Source organism: Panthera pardus, unplaced genomic scaffold (assembly GCF_024362965.1).
Source record: "Panthera pardus isolate Hobbes unplaced genomic scaffold, ASM2436296v1 HiC_scaffold_21, whole genome shotgun sequence".
NCBI lineage: Eukaryota > Metazoa > Chordata > Mammalia > Carnivora > Felidae > Panthera > Panthera pardus.
Genome location: NW_026526777.1, coordinates 63,989,216 through 64,009,478, shown reverse-complemented (window position 1 = coordinate 64,009,478; position 20,263 = coordinate 63,989,216). Strand labels below are relative to the sequence as shown.

The 20,263-nt window shown below is 38.5% G+C and overlaps 1 protein-coding gene across 5 annotated transcripts in view; it reads left to right on the top strand.

Annotated features, from left to right (window-relative positions):
• The window catches only part of AKT3 (AKT serine/threonine kinase 3), a 305,975-nt gene that overhangs the window by 205,050 nt on the left and 80,662 nt on the right, over positions 1-20,263 (top strand). For 4 of the 5 annotated variants that reach the window (XM_053909401.1, XM_053909400.1, XM_053909403.1 and 1 more), the window contains 2 exons: positions 6,873-6,938; positions 8,254-8,322. The exons of the other annotated variant lie outside the window; for it this stretch is intronic. In XM_053909401.1, the coding sequence (XP_053765376.1) occupies positions 6,873-6,938; positions 8,254-8,322 (135 nt within the window). The remainder of the gene's footprint in view (positions 1-6,872; positions 6,939-8,253; positions 8,323-20,263) is intronic. 5 annotated transcript variants of the gene reach the window in all.

Sequence of the window (20,263 nt, the reverse complement as noted above, 5' to 3'; positions counted from 1 at the left end):
AATCTGTTACAATTTTTGGCTTTGTGATTACCACGATGGTCATAATACATCTTACTGTTGTAACAGTCTGTTTCAAGCTGATAACAGCTTCAATTGATTGGAAAAAGGTCTACACGTGTACTTGCTCCCCCCAACATTTTATGTTGTTGACGTCCAAATTTACCTGTGTGTCCAGTAGCAAAATACTGTAGCTATAATTATTTTTAACTCATTTGTCTTTAAAGTGTATGCTAGTGGCCAAGGTGATTTACACACTTCAGTTGCAGCATTAGAGTGTTTTGAATTTGACTATATATTTACCTTTTCCAGTGAATTTTATCCTTTTGTATGTTTTCATGTTACTAATTAGCAGCCTTTCATTTCAGCTTGAAGAACTTTGTTTAGCATTTCATGGAAGACAGTCTAGTTGTGGTGAATTCCCTCAGCTTTTGTTTTTCTGGGAAAGTCTTTGTCTCTCCTTCATTTCTGAAGGACCACTTTACTGGGTAAAGTATTCCTAGTTAGGAGGTTTTTTTCTTTCATCACTTGGAATATATCCTCCCACTGTCTCTTGGCCTGCAAGGTTTCTGCTCAGAAACTTCACTGAGAGCCTGATTGGGGTTCCCATGTATTTGATGAATACATTTTTTTCTCGCTGCTTCCAAAATTCTCTTTGTCTTTGATTTTTGAGAGCTTGATTGTAATGTGTCTCAGTAAAGATCTCTTTTGGTGGAATCTCCTTGGGTATCTTTGAGCTTTGTGGACCTGAATGGCCATATCTCTCCCCAGATTTGGGACATTTTCGACTGTTACTTCTTTAGATAAGTATTCTATCCCTTCCTCTCTCTCTCTCTTCTCCTGCTGGGACTCCCACATGTGAATATTGTTTCACTTGGTGGTATCCCATAATCACATAGGCTTCCTTCACTTTTTCATTCTCACATCTTTTTTTCTCCTCTAACTGGATAATGTCAAGAGGTCTGTCTTCAAGTTTCTTCCACTTAATTGAGCCTGATTTAAAGCTCTCTATTGCATTTTTTCATTTTGTTCTTAATATTCTTCAGCTCGCAAATTTTTGTTTGGTTCTTTTATATGATCTGTATCTTTGTTGAACTTCTGGTTTCGTTCATGTATTGTCTTTCTGAGTTCATTGAATTATTTCTCTGTGTTTTCTTGAATCTTGCTGAACTTCTCTATTTTTAATTCTTGATAGAGAACTATCAAGTCCATTTCTTCGGTGTCAGTTACTGGAAAATTATTGTGTACCTTTGGAGGTGTCATGTTTTCTTCCTTTTTTGTGTGTTTCTAATGTCTTTGTGTTGCTATCTGAGCATTTGAAGGAGTGGCCATCTCTCCCAGCCTTTTTGGACTGGCTTCTGTGAGTACACCAGCTGGGTGTGGCCCCGTGTCTGGTTGCTGGGAGGGTACGGCCAAGTAGTCCCCATGCAGCTCTGTCAGCTGAGACCAACATCAGTGAAGATTGTGGGTGTTTTCCATGGCCAAGCCTGTAGAGATCCCATGGGTGTTACTGGTGGGTAGGGCTACTGGGGCTGAAGGTAGCTGGGGTCCTCCCATTCTTTTTTTTTTTTTTAAATTTTTAATGTTTATTTCTTTATTTTGAGGGAGAGAGAGCAAGTTGGGGAGGGGCAAAGACAGAGGGAGAGCAGGAATCCCAAGGAAGCTCCACGCTGCCAGCGCAGAGCCCAAACATGAGGCAGGATCTCAGGAACCTTGAGATCATGACCTGAGCTGATATCAAGACTCAGATGCTTAACCAACCGAATCACCCAGACACCCCCTCCTGTTCTTTTTTGCCTGTGAGAGGCAGTTCTAGCCAAGGAAATCCCTTTTGGTGAGAGGTGTGATGTGCTGGCACTGGGTGTCCACAGAGCTGGTGTCCCGGGATCTGGTGCACACAGAGCTGCATCTTGGAGCACAGGTGTATGTGGGGTGGCGCTGGTGTCTGGGATGCCGGTATGTGCACGTTTCCTGTGGAACTGGGGCCTGGGTCTCTAGGGATCGCCACAGGGACTCAGGACCGGGGGCGGAGAGGGACGCAGCAGTAGCTGGATCGCTAGGATGTCAGAGTGCAGTGGTGCCTTCGGGCCCAATGGCAGCAGGGCCTCCTTTGTGGATGGTCAGTCACAAACCCACGTTGCCCCAGCAATGTTGGGTCAAGTCGCAACTTTAAGTTCAGGGAGCGGGTCACAGAGCCCCCAGGTGCCGGTGCGGTGCTGGTGGGACAGAGCCCTGACTCAGGACCCGAGGACCCAGGGGTGGTCCATGCCATGACAGGTCAGAGCCATGACTCGGGGCCCTGTGGCAGCGGGCAGAGCAGTCACAGCGCCACTTCTGTTTGGTCAGAGCCTCAGCCTGGGACCCCCCAGGCCAGGGTGCGGAGCAGCAGCAGTGCTGCACTGGTTTCTGCAGGTCAGAGCCCAGACCCAGGATCAGGGATGAGGTCAGAGCAGCGGCAGCTCAGCCCCTTGCAACTGACTGGTCAGCGGGGCTGGGTCCTGGGGGTCCAGGGGGCAGTTAGTGGGGCTGCGCCCTGGGGGTGGGGACAGGAGCATCCAGGACAAAGTATCAAATGACAGCGCTTGAGAACGGAGACGTAGTGTTCATAGGCCGCAGAGGACCACCTGTGCTTTGCTTTTCTCCATCAGGGTGACAAGTGGGCAAGAAAGAGAGTAGAGATAGTAACGAAGGAACAGCGCGAAGACAGTGTGGCCCCCGGAGAGTGGGAGGGCGTGAGCAGGCTCATCTGGGCAGAAACCAAGTTTGCAGAAGAGGGGAAGTTAGGACCCCAGATTTAGAGCTTGAGAAGTGTGATGTGTTTCCTATGGAAAGAAATGTATGGATTGCTAACACATGGCGTCAAGACAGAGAACAAGTAAATAACAATCGCTGGCCCTCCCTGCGGGTTAATCGAGAGCAAGTGAGGCAGGGTGCAGGCTTCTCTGCCCCCTTGTCCCTGTTTCCCGCTCACCCCTCGCCTCCAGGTGTTTGCTGTTGCTCTGGTGGGGGGCGGAAGTGGTTCCAATGGGCGTATGTTGATTTCAACTGGCTACAGCCTTGTGTTCAGGGTGGAGAAAGTCACCATGAACGGACTTCAAGTGTCGGGTTACGTAGACACTGGGCTGTGTGAACGGGAGGCGGCGTCGTGTGGAGTAGAAGTGACGGGAACGTTGGCCTCACACATGCCATCAGTATTGCTTGTCGCACCTGCAGCCCCGGTGCTTCCGTTTCTGCCTGCAGGGTGGGAGTAATCAAGCCTACTATGTTGCTGAGTTAGTGCAGGGATTGAAGGATCTGAAACCCTTGGTGTCCCAGATCTTCTTTTTCTCCCCTTCTCTGCCACTTCCTACCCCTCACCCCCCACAAAGCACCCAACCTCCATGCGACAGGAGGCGCGGGGTGGGGAGGGGGGGGCAGATGAAGGCGGAAGCTGAGACCACGTGTAGTAGAAGGGAGTGAGTGATAAATCGGAGACGATTGGGAACCTAAATGTGAGGAAGGAGGGCTGTTCTCTGCCTCACATCCTCCAAGAAATCAAAGCCCATTCCTGTGAGAGAAACTAGATTTAAAAACTCATTAGTATTTTACCGGGGATGAATATACATGGAGCTGTATTTCAGAAGCTTTTTCACGAAAACATTCTACTTCTGTTGCACACCAAAGCATGTGTAGCGCTTCTTCATTTATAGTCCTGATCAACGAGTGGATTTTTTAAAAGGCATCACATTGTTTTAGTCACTAAGTTTTATCGCTGTTATTTTTAACTTTTTGTTTTGACATGTTGCTTTTAACTGTAATTAAAAATTATTGGCATCTGTGTTTACTTTTTAGCTTGTGCCTACCTTATCTTCATAGCAGAAACTAATTAGTATGTGAAATACAGTACTATTAAATCTGCATTAAGAGGGAAGAATTCTAATCTGATCGTATGTAAAATATGGCAGAAAATACATTTTAATATTTTTGCAAGATGCGTACATGGTATTAATTGCATTTCCATTCTCCTGACAAAGAAATCTTGTTTTAGCATTTGTTTCCGTACATCTTTACTTGCTCCTTTGGGGTGGTTAGTTAGGCAAATTGCAGAACTTAGAAAAAACTAATCTTCTGTCTTGAAACTTACTGATTTAGGAAAATAACTATTGTATGTGCTAGGCTTGTTTTAAAAAGCAGAATGAACTCCCCTCTGGAAATACTTTCTGAAGCACTAGGATGTCTTTTCTGGTTCCAGATGGGTTTCATACTTACCTTTTTGTAGTCTTTTCCTGGCTCTCTGCCTCCGATCACTTTGCAATCCTACAGCATAACCTGCAAATGGTATCTTTTCTGTGAATCTCCTTCTGACTGCCTGTGAAGAGGTGTGTGCTTTTGTTTTTTTTTTTTTTTTAATTCACCCTCATGTTGAAGGCAGGTATTTTTTGGATTATTGCTGCTAATTTTATATCTCAAAAAGATTTTAAAACTATCCCCTTTTCTCCTGTTCCTGCTGCTACCATAGTAGCCTAAGGCATCCTCATTCCTCTCTTGGAATACTGTTGTTGTCCCTTGGTTTATCCCTCCTTTTTGTTTGTTTGTTTGTTTTGTTTTTGTTTTGTTTTTGAGAGAGAGAAAAAGCGAGTGAGGGGGGGCAGAGGGGGAGAGAGAGAATCTTAATCAGGCTCCTTGCTTTGGAGATTTGGGCGGGGCGGGTTCCATCTCACAACTGTAAGATCATGACCTGAGCAGAAATCAACAGTCACTTAACCAACCTAGCACCCAGGGGTCCCCATCCTTCCTATTTTTTGTGTCTTTCTGCTCAGCGGAGCCCGAGTAAACTTTTAAAATAGAAATCAGATTATATCACCCCTCCTGCCCCCCACATCAACATATTACCCAACTTATATACTCCCCCAGTAATGTTAGTTTTCCTTATTTACCCCATTTATGGGGTAATTTTTTCTTAATATTCCTTATCAGGCTTAGTAATTATTTATTTAATTGGATATTTACCCATCTGTTATGCCTTCTCCACTAGCCTGTAGCTCCATGACTCCAAGTCCCTATGCTAGGGACTGTGGGTGTAGAAATCAGTAAGTTATGGTATCATTTCTGCTTCCGATTTATTTTGTATTAAAATGTGTGCTATTCTTATTTAGAAATTCTAGTATGATATGACAGAGGCTTTCAGATTTTTTTTTAAACCACTTTATACCTGCACTGTTACTATCATTTAGTAACTGCCCACCAAGGATTTTGTTTTTTAATGAATGAATTTGGGTCTGTATGTCACAGAGTATCCACTTGCCTGATGCTTCATTATATATTTCATGTTTCATTATGTGATGCTCATAAATTGCAGTCACCCTCTTCTCTGCTTTTTTCCCCACTAACATTGATCACCATCTGTGTAGAGAGACTGAAAGTTCCCTGAGGGCAGGGATCCTTGTCTTTGTACCGTTTTCAGGGCACAGAACAAGCCCAGAATACATTTGTTGCACATTTTTGGAAGGGATGAGTGATTGAATAAATGAAGTTTCACACCCCTGATGACTGGAATTTATTCCTGTGATAAACAGTTGAGTTCAACCAACATTTATTAAGTGTCTACTGTGTACTAATCATTATGCTAGGGGCTGTAGGTGTGGAAATCAGTAAGTTATGGTATCATTTCTGCTTCTGATTTATTTTGTATTATTCTGATTTGTCTAAAAATTATAGTATGATATGACAGAGGCTTTCAGATTGAGCACTAAAGCTTGATTCTTATCAAACAGATACGAGGGATGTTTTGTTTCACTAGTTTTGAGCACTGTGTTATTAATTACACTGGCCTTGTTCAGACATGACTGGTCCCGCCCTCTTGGAATGGCTTTGGGATCTTAGCATCTTCGATCAATCTATTTCTCATTTCTCTCTGAGGTCTAAGGTCAGATGATAACTAGAATGAGGTGCCCTGATGTTTTGCTCTTCACATCTTACTTCTGATCTAGTTGTGATTTGCGGACAGTGTGGAGGCATGGATCCGCAAGAGCTTTGTCTAGGATCTTGCTAGAAGCAGAGACCGGAGATGCTGTGTTAGTTTCCGCAGTGATCTTCCTTTCCTTTCTTCTTTAAGATGGTGTTATTTTTGAAATATGAAACATTTTTCCAGTTCTCCATATGTTGAAGAAAATCTCTCCTAGTTCACTTTTGATGTCAAAATGAGATTTATGTACAAAATTGGGGAAATACACTTATTTTTGGTTTGAAATACACCCAGATTTTTTAAATTGTCACCTAAAGTAGGTTGTGACTTTTTTTTTAAAGAAGCAAGTTAAAAAGCCACATGCAAAAAAGATAACAATTTTTATATTCTGTTTCTATTTCTAAAATGTATAGTTGAAAATTAAATCTTAATGTGTATATTCTGTGTTCCTATTTTTGGTAACTGATTTTTCTTTTAAGTAGGAGACTTATAGATTCTGTGATCTTTCCTAAAATATATCCTTTCTATCCCCCTGAATAAAATATATTACGAACTTGGAAATAATAACTACTCCATGCCTAAATATTAGCTGCTAAGGCATTGCCTTCAAGGGAAAAGGTTTAGCTATTTAATCATCTGTGTCCCTGATAACTTTTTGGTGGTTTTTGTATCATTATCAGTATATTTTGATTAAGCCTGACTGAGTTGATATGGTTCATTATACTTTGCAGCCATCTGATTTAAATAAGTAATTGGATGTTTTTGGAGGAGGTTTGGAGGAAAAGCCCAGCAATAAAGGACACATGTCATTGTCTTTTCAGATCTTTTTCTGCCTCTGGGTTTAACCTCTTTGGCTCGTAGAGAAATAGCGAAAATTTTATATCCCTGGTGCTTAGTACATATATTAAAGGTTTGCCTTTTTCTTTTGTAGGATGAAGTGGCACACACTCTCACTGAGAGCAGAGTGTTAAAGAACACTAGACACCCCTTTTTAACAGTAAGTGGCTGAAGGGCAGATGTTATAATCATAACATTTTAAATTTAAGGGAGTTGTGCAAAAGCTAAGCCATGAAAAATAACATATTAAATAAAATTCATTTAGGTATGCCATTTTCTTTGTGGGAAGACTAGAAGTTTTGTTTCTTTGAAATTACTGCAGTGTGTGGATTAAGTTTACGATATGTATGCATTTGTAATCCATTATTTTTTTTTGAGACTTTTTTTTCCCTTCATGAATTTCACTGCCTTAAAAACAAAAACAAAAACAAAAACAAATTACTCCAGAGCAAATATACGTAGAGCACTGAGAAAATGGTAGACTTAAAAGAATTTCTTAGTGTTAAATGTAAGGATTTTGTTTCCTTTGTCTGTTGGCTTCTGATAAATATTTAAATGATCAAGCAGCATTCTCTTCAAATATGAAAGGCAGATATCTTTACTGAATATTTTTTATAGAAATTGAGACTTCTTTTAGGTATAGAGTACTCTCAGAAACACAGGAAGACTGAATACACATTAAATTAAAGGTAGGATAAGTCATGATGTATTTTCTTGACTGGACAAAGTATAAACTATGAGTTATATGCATGTTACTTGTTTTGAAAGAAACTGATTTTTTTTTTCAGTCCTGTTCTTAGATTGTAATAGAGACATAATTTGCCAAGTTTCTGTATGTTCTTGGTTCTGATGACATGTATTAAGATTAAAAATAACAGGTAGACATACAAGAGGGAGAACATTTTAAAGATTTAGCATTATGTAAAGTAGGAATTTCCAGATATCTAGACTTACTTTGTTACGTTGCTGGGTGTATATTGTCCAGTATATTAAGATAGCTCTAAAGTTCTGCTGTCTTTATAACTTACACAATTATATGAACCAACTCTGTTGAATTCAGTCATGTTTTGTACCCAGTATGCAAATAGTGAAACTATATTAGAAGCCTGAACATAACTACTCTAGCTGTATTTTTGAGTCTTCCTCGCTCTAAGGTTACATGGGTGGGAACTTCGGGCACTAATACAGTTTCAAATAGACGGCACAGTAGATGGAGAGTTGCTCGTCAAAATTACTAAGTGTGTTTTTACTTAGAATTTTAATTTTAATTTTCCCCTAACAATATCCAATGCTGATCTAAATAGAATTTGTTTTATGTTCCTGAGAACTCTTGCTTACACACTCTTAAGGAGTAGGTAGATTCTTAAGGGCAAGAACATTTCATCCAGCAAGCTTACTGTTTCTAAGTGTTCTATTTTGGTATTGTTATAAGAATACTGGATTATAATGTAACATTTTTTCTTTTTCATTTCAAGTCCTTGAAATATTCCTTCCAGACAAAAGACCGTTTGTGTTTTGTGATGGAATATGTTAATGGGGGAGAGGTGAGTCAAGAAGTCAATCCAGCATATGCATGGTAGTATTGTCATCATTTTTAAAAATTATTTAAAATAGAAGTTATGATGTAACCATTCTGTACTTTGCTGTAGAGATATGTGTAGCTCTTTCTCCTGTGGAGTAGATGGGAACTGAATAATTTCTAATGAAATGTAATGGTCACTTTTTTAAAACTTTTTTCATATATTAGAAAGCATACTCATATTCTTTTTCTTCCTATATTTTGTAAGTGTGAAATATTTTATCACTTGTACAAGTTTTGAAATCATGTTATTTAATTTTGGAAACTGGAAATACAGGATTTTTAATGCTTTCTACAACGTTCTTCCTCAAGTGTTTGGTAACCTTACAAAAGATAATGTAACCAATTTTGAACTCGGTTTAACAGTACTCCATAGTCTCATCCTGGCTGAGTTTCCTCTTTATTTACATAGGAGTTAGAGTAACCTTGACCGTATTTGAAGAGATTCAAAGGGTCAGGGCACCTGGGTGGCTCTGTGGATTAAGAATCTGGCTCCGGATTTCGGCTCAGGCCATGATCTTGTGGTTCATAGGATCAAGCCCCGTGTTGGGCCCTGCACTGATAGCATGGAACCTGCTTGGGATTCTCTCTCTCTCTCTCTCTCTCTCTCTCTCTCTCTCTCTCTCTCTCCCCCTCTCTCTCTCTCTCTCTCTCTCTGTCTCTGTCTCTCTGTCTCTCTCCCTCACCCTCTCCCTCCCACCCTCCCTCCCTCCATCTCTCTGCCCCGTTCCAGCTCTCACTCTGTATTTCTCAAAATAAATAAATAAATAAATAAACGAACATTTTTTAAAATTATTAAAAAAAAAAACAGAATTGAAAGGCTTTTGTAGTTTTGAAGACAAATGCAGTCTTAGTGGTACATTTCACCTATTCCTTTATTCCCTGTCCTTTCTCCTCTGTATTTTTGATCAAAATCAATGTGAGGGAAAATTTCAATTTACTGGAATAGCTAACTGGAAATATTTACACTGTGGATTTTCTAAAACAAATTTAATTATTAAATAGGGAATTTGTCTCACAGACCTTAAAATAGTCTTATTTTTCCAAAATAAATGAATTAAATATCCCCTATAGAATATTTTCTCCTGTAGAATTATCTGACTTGTAGGAATTAGTTCATTGCAAAATTCATTCATTCATTTGGGAACCACATTTTAAATACCAGGCAGTGTGGGTTTATCAGAATGTGTGAAGACATCATCTTTCTATGAAGGAGCTTACATTTTATCATAGAAGTGTATCATAAATTAGAATGTATAGTGAAAGACCTAAGTGCTAATAAAGTCATATTAGAAAATCCTTTATGGGGTTTTCTAATTTAGGGCAGACCTTTAATGCTTAATGAGACTTCAGCAGGAAACTGATTTGAGAAGATTCCGCAAGCAGAGGGATCATGTGAGCAGAGTTACCAGGATGAGCACAGGGGCCAGAAGAACTTGAGTAGTTGGATGAGAAAACCCAGGCATGCGGTCACATGTTATCTGGGAAAATACAAAGAAAATGAAGGTCATGGCATTGCGCAAGATTGGTACATGTTCATGACCAATTATTTAGTCGTGGGTAGAAAGAGAGGTATCAGAAGTGGCTTTTGGTTAGAATCAGGGAGAACTAATATAGTGAAATTACAGAGAATGTGTTGAGGGCAAGATTATAAATTTGGTTTTGAAAAGGGTTTTCCTAAGGTTCCTAGGAAATGAGTATGTGGAAATAGCATGGAAATCTCACTGAGGATAAAGAAGGGGTCAGAACTATGGATACAGGTTTGGGAGCCATTTGTATAAATGTTATAATTTAAGTTATGAGGGTGGCTGTTTCCCATTTCATGGGAAATTAAGTTGATGAGATGTTTGTGTAGTATCTATCAAAATAAAAAGTGCTTATATTCTTAGAGCAGTTACACTTCCAGTAATTTATCCACATACATATTCACAGATATACCACAGAATGGAATTTGGATAAATACATTCAGTGCAGCATTCATAGTACCTTTGGTAAGGAGACTGCTGTATCTGTGCAGTGGAATACTTTATATCCATTAAAAAGAACGAGGCAGCTCAATACGGGCTGATAGAGAACAAGTTCTAAGATACATTATGAAATGAAAGAAACACGGTGCAGAGTATAAAGCATGCCACCACTGTAATGATTTAACGAAGGCAGGACCGTGTGTATGTGATATGCATTTTTATAGATGCGTCGACTCTCTCTGGAATTATGCTCTCTGAAATTATACACTGGGCATTAGTGTGTACCTTTGGGAAGATAAACCGAGTGACTGGGGACCAGGTGGGAGGACTTATTTCTCAATTATGTGTTCTTCAGCAGCTTTTGTATTTGGTGCTACAGATAAAGATGTATTTAAAAAAGGAAGGAGGGAAGTTAGGCAGGCAGATGGATGGATTGATAGATGACCAGGGAAGACAATATTGGGAAAATGTTAAACTCTACAAACAAAAACTTGGAGAACTACTCTTTCACAGTATCTTGTGTTTACATCTATTATAACAATTACCAGGTTGTTTTATAACTAACCTATTTACTTTTATATATTTCCTACTAGACTCTGAGCTGGTCAAATGCCAGAAACTTACTCACTACCTAGCATGAGTAGGAACCTGACAGATATTTACTGGATGGTTTGAATGAATAAATAAATGAAAAGGATAAATAAATCCTCTCCAGGAACAGGGATCAACAGGGATTTTTAAACTGGAAACTGCTGAGAAGTAGGAAGAAGAATAGAAAGTAATGTACTATGTAGTTTATTTTGGCCAAAAACTTGAAAGTGTTTCTTCAGGAGGGAGTATCTTTGAGTGTATTTATAAAATATATGTATTTTTTGAGGCTTTGTGCAAGGCACTAGGGTAGGTATGGTGCATAAAATCTGAATTAAACCTTGATCTTCCCCTCAAAGAGTTTGTAGTCATGTGGTGAAGGTACCAAGCCCACACTCAGCTTAGAGTGATAACTATCACCTGTATCAGAAATACAGATGAAGAACCACGGGACTTCACGGGAGGGAGAGGGTTTTGTGTGGTGGGGTGAGGGAAGCTTCGGAGCCTCGGGAAGGGGCGGGGGGGTGCTCGCGGCACCCACACTCTAGCATACTTCTGAGATTAATTAACTGATGATTGTCGAAACAATTTTACACACAAAAGCAGATTTTCAGACTAGCCAGATGGTTTTCTTTAGCACTGAAACTCCTACATTATAGCTCTCTTTTTTCGGAATTTCTGTTTTGAGAATGTGTTATAGATAAAGACTGAATTATTTAATGGATTGCAGCAGGTGAACTGATTCTGTATGTGCATGGATAGCAATTATAGCATTGCCATCTATATAGATACATTTGGAAAATTTGATTGTATTTATACACTTTTAGTGCAAAGAAAGTTTCTTTTTTGTAATTTCCCAGTTTTTCTCTTTTAAGTTATCAAATATACTTTTGAATACATTTTGAATGTACTTCATAAATACAAATAGTTATTTTGTTCTTGGAACTTAATGTGTTTATTTCTCTTCTTAAATTTATTGTTTCTCTGAAGGAAATCTATGTTCAGTATATCCTTATGGTGACTTATTTAATTTTGGTTTTGCTTTAGGTTCACCATGACACTTATTCTGCCCAGGGATGCTTCCTAGAAATGCAGAAAACTCAATTTCTGTAGAAAAAATACGAAACAGAGTACTTCTGTTTGGAAATAAGGTTGACACAGAGGTAAAGCAAGGGAAGCCGTAAACTCACACAGGCAGGCTGTCCATACCAATACTCACCGATGCGCTGGGAATTATCCAGTGGGGAACATCTGGGTGGTAACTAGGAGATGTGGGTAGGAGATGACCGACCTATTGGAAAGTAAGCTCTGGTAAACGTGGTGCTCATGAAACGGCAACATATTCAGACCTCTCTGTATCTCACCTGTGCCCTGAGATGGACTTCTTTAGTGGGCCTATTGAAATCATCATAACTAGCCCAGTCTTTACTTAATTTGTGTTTATTGTCTTGATTTTTCATTAGCAGTAGCATCCTTTGAGCCTGTGTTCTGGAATGTTTATCATGAAATATAAATACAACAGTTGAGACATTCTTTTTCTTAACATTTTTGTGAATATATGAACTTCTTTCAGCCTAGTAGACGGCATGGAAATTTAGCATGTTCGTGGCCATGCTTGTTATCTTCCCTGTGTTTGCCAGTATTGTTGAAAGCACTGAATAATCCTGATTATTCAGGAAGTGGATTGTGAGAAGATATCGATTGTAAAAAATCAGCAGGTCTTTATAGGCATATCAGTACAATGGGAATCACATCATAATTGCAATTAACTTATATGAATTCAAAGTAAAAAGCTCAGCAAAGGACATCATAGAAATAGACAGTAGATAGATCAGTAGATAGAAAGATAATAGATAGATAGGAAGGATTTGATGATTCTTCCATTCTTGTTAAGTGTGTTGGCAGTCACCTCAAGATGAGAAATGTAAGTTTGCTGTTCTTTTACTCCATGTTCGTTTCTACTTGCCCTCCATAGAGTTTCGTGGGATACAAACCCTAGTGCTTAAAAACACATAGTTTTCAGAAAACATTGTCATTAAGTGCATCATAACTACAGATGTTCATCTAAAGAAATTATGGTACTTCGTTGCTGAAGGAAGAAGTGCTGAGCTTAACTATATTGAGACAGTATGTTGGGTCTCCAGTGTAGCACCTGCCTCAGGAATTTTTCAGGAATGATTTTGATTATACTTGATAATTTATGTATGAACTTCAGAACCTATTCCATTAGAATTCATTTGCCTGTTAAATATTTAATGAGCAACTACTATTGACTGGACCTCAGCAGATACACAAATAAGGAAAAACTTGGTACTTTCTTTTAAAAGATGACTCTCTAATTGGGATTATAGACAAGAGAGTGTGTATATACCTAATAGTGTTATTATTGCCATGATAACACTGATTGCTATGGGAAACAGAGAATGGGCACTTGAATCCGTCTGGAGGAAAGAGGAAAGAGAAAAGGAGAGAATGCCAGAGAAATGCCTTGGGTGGTTGCTATGCTAAGACTTAAGTTGAACTCTAAGTTACATCAGTAACTTAGAAGGAGGGCATTCCAAACAAGGCAATAGAATGTGTAGAATGTGCAGGAATATGCAAATTCTCCCCCATCTGCCCAGCTACAACACAGGATGGGCAGTGCTAAAGTCCTGCAGAGGAAAGTCAGAAGTGTATGAACAAGTATTCAGTGTCGTATTAGGACAGATCTTCCAAGTAATTTGGGTTTTATCCTGAAGACAGTGAAGCATCGTGGAAGGATTTCTGTAAGAAAATGTTTCAGGAGGAGTACTTGGTAGCAATATGAAGCTTGGACTGAAGAAGACAGAATTGGAAACAGGGAAACTACTTCAGCTGAGACTGCATTTAGGTTTTTCGTCATCCAGTTATAAACTGTTAGAGTCATTAATTGAGGTAATATTAGAAGGAATAAAATTCTAGGATTTAAGGACTAAACGGAAAGAGAAAAACATGGCACAGTTTTCCGCTTGTTGCTTGGGGGGACTTGTGTGGATACTGGGCTATTCAAAAAGTCAGGAAACACAGGAAGAGGAATGAGTCCCGGCATGATCATCATTTATTGGAGGAGCCTGTTGGGGCTAACAAGGAGGAAGAGTTAGGTCAGAGGTACAAATAGGCTTCATCAGCAATGCTGAAACCAAAGAAGGGAAGAAATGTCCGTTGTGAGAAAAATATGTAAAGTTAGGACATTAGTGGCCAAGAATGGTGCCTGGGGATATCAACATGAGAGGTGTTGGTGATGAGAGAAGCCTAAGGAGAATCCTGGACAGAAGGAGCCAGGCAGGAGAAGCCTGTGAAGCCAAGTATGTATAGAACAGAGTAGAGTGAATCCTGCAAGATAACAGTTGACAAATGTGCTAGGATTGGACATTGACGAGTTCCTAAGCAGAAGCATGGATTCTTCCTTTTTCTTGGGTCGATGTAAGATGTGAACCTTGGTGACAGGATGGAACGTACAAGAGTTAGTTCAGAGCTCACTGGAACAAGGCTGTGAAAGCGAACTCAGGGCACCTTTGGTAAGCAGCCATCCAGCATCTGGAGAACATACTATGAAAGCGTTCCAGTAATATGACCAGTGACATGCTGCCAACACATCCAAGTCATCTCTTTTTGTAGCTCAGGTATTACCAGAGTTCCGTAAGATTACTTAAAATCTTAAAAAATAAGACAAATAAAAGCAAAAAAACAACACTGGGATGCCTCTAGTTAGGATTCTTCCCCCAAATCTTACTCACAGCCATATTTCTTTCCAGACCTCTGTAAATCTCTCTCCAGGTTGGAATTGGAAGTTAAGATATCTGTTAGGGGGTAAAGGACAGTCACTGTGTAGAAATGTTTGTTCACCTGATAAATTCTTCACACCCTTCAATTTTCTTTGTGTGGATACAGATGAACGGACACTGTGCTCATTGTACACTATACTAATCTCTTTGAAAAAATTCATTTCGTTGTTTGCATATGACTTTCAGTTTCATGCCAGTCTTGAGATCTTCTCATACTTTAGGTTTTTCATTGTTTGTCTTCAGTGAACCCAAGTCTGTCATTTCAAATTCACGTGAGGCAGAAGTGCCAACAGTGAGAAATTGTAGTTCTGCTCACTAATTTATGGAGGTGTGATTTGGGTGATTTTTAAATTAAAAGTATCATTTCATATTCATAGCGATGACTTTAAAATTTTTACTAAACTTATGTGTGTATAAATATCTTTAGTGTTAGGAGTCTGGCAAGTTAATTTCTTTGCCCACCATTTTAATTATGAATATATTATGTAGGTTATATCAGAGTTTCATTGCTTTCGTCCGATGTGTTTTCAAAAATTCCCAAGCCAAGAAAGATACATTGTAAAATTCACTTTAGCATGTAAAGTTTAAGGCAAAATAAGTTTGGGAATATTTTTAGTATATACTTTAGCATAATTTTATAATATTTCAAGGCTGGCTTCCTACAGTGAATCATTAAACCAATATATCACTGCATCTAAGGTAATAATTCAAAGCCTTCACTGGTTTAAACATCTAAGAGGCTTACTTTCATATCTAGAATCTCACTGGAGAATCTGACTGGAACTGTAGGAACCGATCAGGCATTTGCCTATTTCCACAATTCTTTTCCATGTGGTTATGGCACGGCACGGCATTTTCAAGATAATCGAACTTTGTTTTTGTTTTTAATTTTAATGTTTTATTTATATTTAAGAGAGAAACAGTGTGTGAGCAGGGAACAGGCAGAGAGAGACAGAGACAGAATCTGAAGCAGGCTCCAGGCTCCAAGCTGTCAGTACAGAGCCCAATGCGGGGCTCGAACCCACGAACTGCGAGGGTCATGACCTGAGCCGAAGTCAGACACACAACCCACTGAGCCACCTGGGTGCCCCAGGATAACCAAACTTCTCACACAAAGGTTGGATTACCCAGAGTAAGCATTTCCAAAAAGTGAAAACAGAAGACACAATGTACGTACAATTGGAGACCTTGAAGAGAAAACACAGGGCATTGGAACACAATACCTAAACATTAAAAAGTATTATCTCCCTTCCCCCCAAAAAAGTATAATCCCCAAACACAGTATGTAGTCGTTTGTGCTCTGCACCTTTCACTTAGCACGTTACTTTTAAAATTCATCAAAATGGTTGCATATATCAGTAGCTTGTTTCTTTTTATGGATTTACTCCATTACATTTTTGTATCATAATGTGCTTGTACAATCACCGGTCGATAGGCATTTGGGTTCTTTGCAGTTTGGGCTCTTATGAAAAATGTTCTTGTGACTATTTCAGTACAAAACTTTATATGGACATATATTTTTACTTGGGTAAATACCTAGGAATGCTATTTCTGTGTCCTCTGGTGTGTCCAACTTTGTAAGAAACCGCCAAATTTCATTTTACATTTCTGAGATGTCACTCAGCATCATCACCACGCTTGGCATGGTTAGTCTTTTTAAAATTTTACCCATTTTAGTGAGTGTGGAGTGGTAGCTTGTAGTTTGAATGTGAACTTCCTGAACAACTAATAATATTGAACACCTTTTCCTCTGTTGATTTGCTATTTGGATGTCTTCTTTATTGAAGTATCTGCTAAAATATTTTTGGCCACTTTTTAATTGGGTTGTTTGTCTTTTTTAAAATTGAGTAGTCAGAATTCTTCATATATTCTAGATACAAGTGCTTTATTATATAGATGTTTTGCAAATATTTTCTCCCAGTCTGTGGTCTGCCTTTTCATTTTTTTTTAATGGGGAATTTTTCTCTCACCCTAACAAACCTCTCATGCCCCTTTACAGTCCGTGCATCCCATCACCCGCTTCCTTGTAACCACTGATACGGTTTCTTACAAGTGTCTTTTGAAGGACAAGTCTTTTAAATTAGATGAAATACATCTCATGAGGGTTTTTTTGTATATGAGTGATTTGTGCATTTTATGTTTAAAACATCTTTTCCTCACCCAAGTTAAAATTTTTTCTCCCATGTTTTCTTCTTTTTCCTTTTTAAGTTTATTTATTTGTTTTGAGGGAGGGAGAGAGAAAGAGAGAGAGAGAAAAAATGTGCATGAGCAGGGGAGGGACAGAGAGAGAGAGGCAGAGAAGGAATCCCAAGCAGGCTGTGTGCTGTCAGCACAGGAGTCTGACAAGGGGCTTAATCTCATGAACCTCGAGGTCATGACCTGAGCCAAAACCTGGAGTCACTTGGATACTTAACTGACTGAGCTACCCACGTGCGCCACTCCTCCCCAACCCATGTTTTCTTCTAAAAGGGTTAAATGTTTTAGCACTTAAATTTAGGTCTGTGATCCATTTCAAGTTAATCTTTGTATATGGTGCTATATAAGAGTCAGAGTTCTTTTTTTTTTTTTTTAACAGTTGGATATCTAACTGTTTCAGCATATTTGTTGAAAATGCCATCTTTTTCCCACTAAATTACCCTGCCACCTTTGTCAAAAATCAGTTGACCGTGTACATGTGGGTTGATACCTGGGCCCCCTGTTTTGTTGCATTGATCTAGATCTATCCATTCTTATCTCTGCCACACTATCGTTAGCATTTTTACTTTAGAGTAAGTGTTAAAATTAGACAGTTTGGGTCTTTCCCTTCTGTTCTTTTAAAAAATTGTTTTTACAACCCTATTTCCTTAACATTTCCATATAAATTATAGAATAATCTTGTTGTTTCTATGTAAAGGTCTCCTGGATTTTAATTGGGATTGTGTTAAATCTGTTGATCAATTTGGAGAGAATTTATGTGTTAATAATAATGTGTTCTGATCCATGAACATGATATATCTTTCCCATTATTTAGGTTTTCTTTAATTTTTTCAGCAGTATTGTGTAGTTTCTAGTGCACAGGTCTTGAATATTTTTCGTTAAATTTACCCTGAACTGTTTTATGTTTTTGATGTTTTTATAAGTGATTGGTTTGAACTTGCAAATTTGAATTGTTTGTTGATAATATATAGAAATGCAATTGATACTTCTTCCCCTTGAATCTTGCATTCAATTGCTAAAAATATTTTTTGTAAATATGTTGAGATTCTCTGTGTAGATGATCATATCATGTGAGAATAGAGGCAGTTTTACTTATTTCTAATCTCATGCATTTTTATTCTTTTTCTTACCATCTAGGAACTCCAGGACAGTGTTATATAGCATAGTGAGAGCAGACATTCTTGCCTTATATCTGATCTTAGGGTGAAAGCATTCATATTTTCACCAAGAAATATGTTGTTAGCTGTAGGTTTTTCATAGATGCCCTTCATCAAGTTGAAGACATTTTTTTTATTCCTACTTTGCTGAGCTTTTTTAAAAAAAATCCTTATAGGATGTAATATTTTGTCAAATGATTTCTCTGTTTCTATTGTGATGGCCATATGGTTTTTTTTCTTTATTCTGCTAATATACTGAATTTTGTTGTTGAGTTTTTAATGTTAAACCAACTTTGAATTTCTTAGATAAACTCATCTTGGTTGTGAGGTATTATCCTCTTCATGTGTTGTCAGATCCAGTTTGCAAGATTTTGTTAAGAGTTTTAAATCTTTGTTCCCTTGTAATATTGTTTAGGTCCCTCCTTTTCCCTTCCCCAAGTAATGTCTCTGGGTTTGCATTCGAGATAATGTTGGCCTCTTGAAATGAATTGGGAAGCATTGCTTCCTGTTCTGTTTTCTGGTAGATTTTATCAGTGAAATTTTTGGACCAAGAGTTTTCTTTTTAAGAAGGCTTATAACAATGAATGGTGGAGGGTGGGGAGGAATACATATATATATGAAATAAATTGCATGGATATATTGCCATGCATTTTATTTTTTCTTGAGTGGGCTTTGGTAGTTTATGTGTTTCCAAGAATTTATTCCTTTCATCTAAATTTTTAAGTGTATTTGCTTAATACTGTTTTCTTTAAAAAAAATTTTTTTTGATGTTTATTTATTCTTGAGAGAGAGAGCATGAGCGGGGGAATGGCAGAACGAGAGAGGAACACAGAATCTGAAGCAGGCTTCAGGCTCTGAGTTGTCAGCACATAACCCAATGCGGGGCTGAAACTCACAGACTGTGAGATCATGACCTGAGCCGAAGTCAGATGCTTAACTGACTGAGCCACCCAGGCGCCCCTGCTTAATATTGTTAATGTTCCCTGGTATTGCATCAGTGTCTGGGAGCAGTGGTTCGTGTCTCTCTTTTAATATTTCAACTTGTGTCTTCTCTCTTTATTTCTGATCATTTTTCCTAAAAGTTAATAATTTTTATTGATATTTTAAGCTGTAGTTTTTATTGATTTTTTTCTCTTATTTTGGGTTATCCATTTCATTGACTTTTGCTCTTTATTATTTCCTTCGTTCTGGTTACTGTGGGTTTAATTTGCTTTTCTTATCCTTGTTTCTAATGTGGAAACTTACAGCATTTATTTAAGCCTTTTTTCTTTTCTGATCGAAGTATTTCATGTATAAACTTCCCTGTAGAAACCAATTTTATGTTATATGTTATATGAATATTTATAGCATATTTTTAATCTTATATAGGTTTTTACATGGTTTTAATGTCTCTTATTCTTTTCCCAAATTTACTAATTTATCAAGTCATGTTTTCTTTGACCAGTGGACTATTTAAAGGTGTATGTTTTCCAAATAAGATTTGTTTATTCATTCAGAAATATTTAGAGGTGCCTGGGTGGCTCAGTTAGTTAAGCATCTAACCTCTGCTCAGGTCACGATCTCACAGTTCATGCGTTCAACCCTGCGTTGGGCTCTGTGCTGACAGCCCAGAGCCTGGAGCCTGCTTAGGATTCTTTGTCTCCCTCTCTCTGCCCCTCCCTAGCTTGTGTTCTTTCTCAAAAATGAATAAACGTTAGAAGAAAGAAAGAAAGAAAGAAAAAGAAAGAAAGAAAGAAAGAAAAAGAAAAATATTTATTGAGTGATTATTGTGTTCCAGTCTTAGGGTGCACTGGGGTGAGTAAAACAGTCATAAAATAAACCCAACAAATGTATTGTAATAGCACCGAACAGATGCTATGAGAGGGAATGGAGAACCTACTTCCTATAAATTGAGTTACCTGGCTTGAGGAAGTTGCACTTAGACTTGAGACTTGACTGCAAAAAGGATGGGGAAGCAGGTACCGGGGAAGGAGCTGCACGCACGGAGGCTGTGAAGAGAGCAGCTCTGAGATGCGACTGCAGCACATAGCTATGCACTGATCTTTCAGCACAGATGGGTGGCTGTCGTCTTCTCATTCTGCACCTTGAGAAGCTGCACTCTGTAGTAAGTTCTTTGTCCTATGCAGTTCATACTATGCAATTATGAAGGAGACTCATGAGTGAGATTTCTTCTTAATGGAATACTTTATACATTG